General features: G+C 38.4%; 1 protein-coding gene across 1 annotated transcript; it reads right to left on the reverse strand.

Moving 5' to 3' along the window:
* Nucleotides 1-294: 294 nt before the first annotated feature.
* LOC111892816 (uncharacterized) lies at nucleotides 295-1,952 on the reverse strand. Its single transcript, XM_023888862.3, has one exon. The coding sequence runs from the start codon at nucleotides 1,834-1,836 to the stop codon at nucleotides 604-606; it is 1,233 nt and encodes a 410-aa protein (XP_023744630.1). The 5' UTR covers nucleotides 1,837-1,952; the 3' UTR covers nucleotides 295-603.
* Nucleotides 1,953-6,581: the final 4,629 nt, after the last annotated feature.

Consider the following 6,581-nt stretch of genomic DNA (forward strand, 5'->3'; position numbering starts at 1 on the left):
CATTTGCTTATTTGCGCATTTCTCAAATATTGTCCTTAATAATCTATTGATGCAGAAAAATCATTTGGAAAAACCTGAGAGCAACTCTGAACAACAAATTCACAAAAATGCCCATCAATTTCTATTTTGATTTACTATCTACACTTAATTTTTCTCATAAGCTAAGACAACATATTAATACTCTTTATGACAATGGGTGGATTTATATTATCAAATTAGAGACTTTCAGCATTCCCTATGCCTTCATATATGCACATCAACTTCTTGAACTTTTTTATAGACATTTGACCTCAATTACACAATCTTCAACCATATCTCCATTAATCCATTTAAGTCGAAATGTTTAAATAAAAACAGCATGTATATTCAGGAAAATGTAATGGGCATAATAAATCTAGATGCTATCATAAATTACAGGGGGGGATATGGAGTTTTTAAGAGATTCATACTGGTATGAAAAGCAGCTCTCTTTATGTTCAATGTGAACAAATCCTTGCATTCTATCAACATCATTAACTTCCTTTCTTCACAAAAAATACGACACCATGATCCATAGCTCTCAATAACCATAAATCTGTGAGATGTTATTAAGTAATTTCATATTCAGGTGTACCAATCTTCAGCTTCATCATCACTATCTGATAAGTAATCATCTTCTTCATCTTCATCTTCATCTTCTCCTTCAGAAAAAGCTGAAATCTTTGACTGATTGAATCCACTCCTTTTTGCTACTAATTCATCTAAAATACCATCTAAAGGTCCGATATTTTCATCCATATCCCCATCAAAACTGGAAACAAACACACCATTGTCGACATCATCCAAAAATTCATCGCTTCTGGTTCTTAGAACCAAATCCTCTTCTGTAATCTCCCCATTCTCGACCCTATTCCATGGAACCCACAAATCCGCTTGTCTCCCCAATGCTCTGTCCCAATCACCAACAACCACCGTCCCCAAATTTGAAGCTTTAGCTCTTCTTAACATCTCAGAGAAATCAGAATCATCGGAAACCAACACTAACCAGTCAATTCCTCGACTCATGGAATGTTGCATTTGTCTCTTCAATGCCCAATCCGCCGCCTGAGGCTTATCCTCCACCGTCTTCACGAAAACCCCCGCCCTTCTAAGCTCCGCTGCCAATCCGTACCCAGTTTTGGGCGTAACTAGGGTTCTAGCAGCCTCCGTGTACTTGTGATTTCCGGTGATAAACCTCTCCTTGAACCGCTGTCGTTTCTTCCCCTTCAAGGATTTCATTCTGTTCATCTTCTTTTCTCTTTCTCGCATGTGTAATTGTTTGAAGTGTTTCTTTAGGTCTAGATTTGTTTTACATTTGCGGCCGCAGACACCGCAGAGATAGGGTTCGGATGGGGTAGCGACGCCCTTACGCTCAAGGATGTCGAGACGGCGTTGATCACGGCGTTGCTCGACGACCCAGTGTGGGAGGTGGATGAAGGCGTGGCGGTTAGCGTAGGCGGAGACGTCAACGAGTTCACCGAAATGATTGGCAATGTTTTTGAGAGCCATGGCGGCATCGTAAGGAGGGCCTCGCGGGGGCTTGTTGTCGAGGTCCCACAAGATTACGACTTTTTTAGGTTTGGCGGCGAAGACTCCTTCCTTTGTCTGGACCATGTCGATTTCGGACATGGAAGCGGGGGAAGCTGGGTGGTCGGAGGCGGAAGAAGGTGTAATTGAGCGGCGACATTGGCGGAAAGTGGTGGTGGTGGTGAATTTGAAGGAGTATAAAGGGAGCTGGTGAGAACGAGGGGAAAGAGGAGGGGGTGGGGAATTGAGACTGAGAGTGAGGGTTTCGATGGATTTGCAGAGTAAATTCATTTGATCAGTTGGAAAGGATAAGGTAATTGGGAATTTTGAGATGAACACGATGGAACAATTTCATGGACGGAATATTTCGGGTATCATTCCGCCCGTTAATTCAAAAGGGTAAGAGTGATTTCGGATATGGTAACTTAAACGAAGTGAATGTTCGATGAACTGATCATAAACCGTTTGGTGGAAAGTTGGTTTACGTTCGCTTATTTAATAAATGAACGAACATGAATACAAATTCTCGTTTGTTTAGTTAAACGAACGAACATGAACAATGATCACGTTCGTTCAATTATGTTCGTTTACCTCCGTTTATGTTCGTTCATTTTATGTTCATATATGTTTAATTTTCATTGTATTTGATTACATTACTATATTATATTATATGTTACTTATATTTATTTATCTATGTTTGTTTATGTTAATGTATGTTACTTATATTTATTTGTCTACGTTTGTTTATGTTTGTTTGTTTATGTTCGTTTATGCTGTTCACGAACATAAATGAACGAACATGAACAATGTAAATTTTTAAACGAATGAACATAAACAAGAAAATTTGTTCGTTTATTCATTCGTGTCTGTTTAGTTTTTCGGCTAACTTAAACGAACGAACGTGAACACGCCATTGTTTGTGTTTGTTCGGCTTGTTTACAACCCTATTTCGGGGTGTTAGGGATTTGTTTAAATAAAATAAAAATTATTGATTTATTGGTTTTTAGAAACAACTAGGATTTTATCCGTGTTCGTCACAACGACATTAATTCATTTAAGAAGATGAACTCTTTAAGCAGAAGTAGAAATAGTCACGAATCAAAATGTAACGCCCCGATTCTCAGGTATTGAATTAATATAAGAATTTTATTGTTTTCAAGGTTAACTCGACGAGTCGGTTGCCCTACTCGTCGAGTAGCAGCGGGTTGGTTCGCGAGTTTTAGTGACCTACTCGTCAAGTCCAATAAGGGACTCGACGAGTAGGATCTGGCAGATGAAACCCTAAATTTCAGGGTTTTGCGCCCTATTTAAGGATCACTTATCCCCCTTAGCCTCTCTTACTGCTCCCCTCGAATTCAGAAACCCTAATTCGTGTTGTTCTCTATATTGGTGTGCTTCTTAGCTTGGAAGAGGGATTTTGGTGAGGAAAGGTTTGAAGACCAAGGAGCTTAGAACAAGGAATGGCTGGGGATCTGAAGTCTACCTCAGTTCATCACCATTTGGAGGTATCAAGTCGTCACCTTGAGGTTCTTCTAGTTAAACCCCTTTCTATATTGAGTTTTGGGACCATTTTGGGCATTTGGTGTTGCATTTTGAGTAATGAACCAAGATCTGAAGTTGCAACTTCGGATCTAGGCTCATCTTGGCCTTTATCATCATAAAGTCTCAGTCTTTAGCATGTTGGTGAAGCTCTTTTGCCTAGAACCTCTTCTTTAGCTTGTTTTGGGTCATTACCACCTTACATGCATGTAAAGTTTGCAACTTTACATGATAAACATGCCTTGGGTGTCACACCCCCGAACCAGACGGCGGAAACGTCCGGGGGCTGTCGTGACTCAATTGAATACCATAACATTAAATATATATGAAACATAACAACATTCGTCACCATTCATTAATATAGTACAACCAGTAGCGTTTACATGAAATACATTGGTTAAACATTACATTCCCAAAAATAAATTGTTCGATTCGTACATAAATAAACTGCAAGCCATCACTGAATATGATTTCCTTTGATTCACTGGTTCCCTGAGAATACAAGTATTTTGAAAAACGTCAACATATGAAATGTTGGTGAGTTCATAAGTAGTTTTTGAAATCCAATGTTTTGTATTGTTTGAAAACCACCAGAAAATCCGATATTTTCTGAAAATAGTATAGTAAAAAAAAAAGGTGTGAAGATCCATAGGTATGCTTGTTTGATTTTATACTTGTAAAAATTGTTCATTAAAATTGTATGCATTTCGAATCCGTATGTATTGAAAACCCTAGGAAAACCCGATGTTTTCCTAATTTCTTAAATTACATGAAGTTACATTGAAACCATTGCATAGCGTATAGTGTCAGTCCCAGGCGACGTTGGATTATTTTTGAGCATGATTAATTACTACAAACCCGCATTACACAAACGCCCAGTTTATAGCTATACTAACGATCCCGAAGGCGTCGTCCGTTTTAATCACGTTATCCAATCGCCCTGACTATGTGTAGTCCCACATCCGAAGAGAGAGAGGACACGAAGACCTCGATGACTCCATTAACCGGTTGGGGATAAAAATGTACGAGGGGTCCCAGACCCGCCTCGCATGAAATGTAGACTTTACTAGCAATACCAAAGGACCCTTGGGGAACAGTAGTATACAAGCCATTGAAAGTCCCTCTACGTTGTGCCAAGTCGGTGAAACCCAACACTTCGTAGAAAAAAAATGTCTTCGGGCCTTAAGATCAGGTCATTGGGCTAGCTAGGCTCAACAAACAAGATTTTACACTTTTGGGGCCCAAAGATGGTGCGTAGACGTCTGTGCACACTCGCATGTAAATTGAGTTCCCAAACGTTATTTGTATGAATCGTATTGTCGTCGTGTTAGTAGTTTCGGATTTTCATTGGTTCGAGACCGAACCAATTCGTTTCACAACGATTTTGGTATTGTAGTGTATTGTATTTCGTCGATAGTCGCGGTGCCATTATTTGATCAAATTGCGTATATTGAATTTGCCTTGAAATTTTCCTGTTTTCAGCCCCTCATTGTTTGTAAAATTTACATTTTCAACCCTTTTATTGAATACTTCCCGGTTTGGTCCTTAAATTAATTTTCTTGACATTTTAACACCAAAAATTATTAAAATAAATATTTTTCAGCATATTTTTCATAGAAAACAGTTTAAGTCCCTGAAAATGCAGTTTTCTCGGTTTTAACCCTTCTTTTTCGCAACTTGACAATTTTGGCCCAAATTGTAAAATTTTTTGCAACTTTGGTCCTTTTTAAATTTAAAAAGCATTTTAAACCTTTGAAAAGGACTTGGAACACTTATAGTCCACTGTTTTACAGAAAAATGCAGTTTTGGCCCTCCAAATCAGAAAATCTCGCATAATGGGCCTCATTGGGCCGAAAATGTCATTTTTAGCCCATTAAGCTTGAAATTTATGTTTTTAATCCTCTAAATAAGTATATTTCCAGAAATTGTTTTATTGAAACTGTTTTGACACACCTCATCCATCAGAATTCGTGATATGTCAATTTGGGCCCTTAATTTTGTATTTTTTCACATTTTAGGTCCAAAATTTGTGTTTTTAACCCAAAGAAAATTGTTACTAAACCACTTAACCATTTTTCTTGAAACACTTTGTATTTAGAAATATATTTGAAGATAAAATCATTTAACACAAGATATATCTCGGTTTTGAGGGGTTTTATGGCTAGATCCAACATTATAACACACAAATGCATACATATAAGCATGGAAATCATACAAGGCATACAAAACACATATAGATCTACACTTTCACTTGTATTCCCCCCCCCCCCCCCACAAAACTCATAAAAACAGAAAATAGGGGGTATGAAGCTCACCTTGGGTGTGGTTTCGGTTTTTGGAAGAAAAGATGGAGGAAAACTTGATGATTTTTGGCCTTAGCACCTTTCCTTGGTAGATCTCGAGTTTGAGATGGTTCTAGGATGCAAGATCACGATTTTTGCATAGATTAGGAAAGGATTTTGATAACAACAAGAATCTAAATCATAGATCTATGCATAATCTTACCTTAGATGAAGAATTTGTGGAAATTTCCTCTTGAATGCTTCCTAAAACTCGAGATTTTTGAAGAGGGGAGGAAGGAGAGTTCTTGAGTAATCTAGAGAGAATTTGAGAGATTTTTGTGGGTGTGTGTGGGTGTATGGCCGAGAGTGAGAGAGAGGAAGAAGTGAGGTGATCTTTGAAGTGATACTTGCATGGAAGAATGAGATACAATGCATGGATGTCCTTTGGGTAATAGTGAGGTGGCATCCAAAGTCAACACTTCCATTTCTCTTTGGGTTTGGGCCTTGGGCCGAGAATTGGAAAGGGAAAAGAAAAATTTGGGCTTTTTCCCCTTAAGCCCAAAATTAGAGTTAGTTAGGGTGTGTTTTATACCTAAAAGAATGTGGTAGGATTTTCATATTTTTATTGGACTAGTTTAGGTTATTCATGTATCAAGGCTTTTAGTTCATTTCATTCTAGGTCCAACATGACCTAAAATGTTGAATAAAATAAATGTGGGTCCAATTTGAATCCAATTAGGGTTCTAAACCCAAGATAGTCAAATTGGAAGCTTATTGGTCCATTTGGTCCAATAAGGAAGTTCTAGTCCAAAATGGACCTAATTAAGAACTTCTAGTGTTCCCAATTGTTTGATGACTATTTGTAGTACTTGTATGATGTATTTGATTGAAGTTTTTGATTCACATTAGCTTGAATGTATAGATTACATGACACAAAATTTCCAGTTGTGACATTGGGAAGCTGGATCTACAATGTGGAGCCTTAGAATGGTTTAAAAAGCATCTGTATGCATGAAGGATTGAAGGGACTCGGCGAGTCATATGAAGATGGTCATGAACTCGACGAGTTGATGAACAACTCGGCGAGTCCGATGAAGATTGCCTTGGGCTCAACGAGTCAATCGGATGACTCGGCGAGTCGGCTAGGGTTTTCCCAACCTCTGGACACGTAAGAACTCGGCGAGTGACAGGGAAAATCGACGAGTTGAGTTCAAC

The sequence above is a fragment of the Lactuca sativa genome, chromosome 4 (assembly GCF_002870075.4).
Source record: "Lactuca sativa cultivar Salinas chromosome 4, Lsat_Salinas_v11, whole genome shotgun sequence".
NCBI classification, from domain to species: Eukaryota; Viridiplantae; Streptophyta; class Magnoliopsida; order Asterales; family Asteraceae; genus Lactuca; species Lactuca sativa.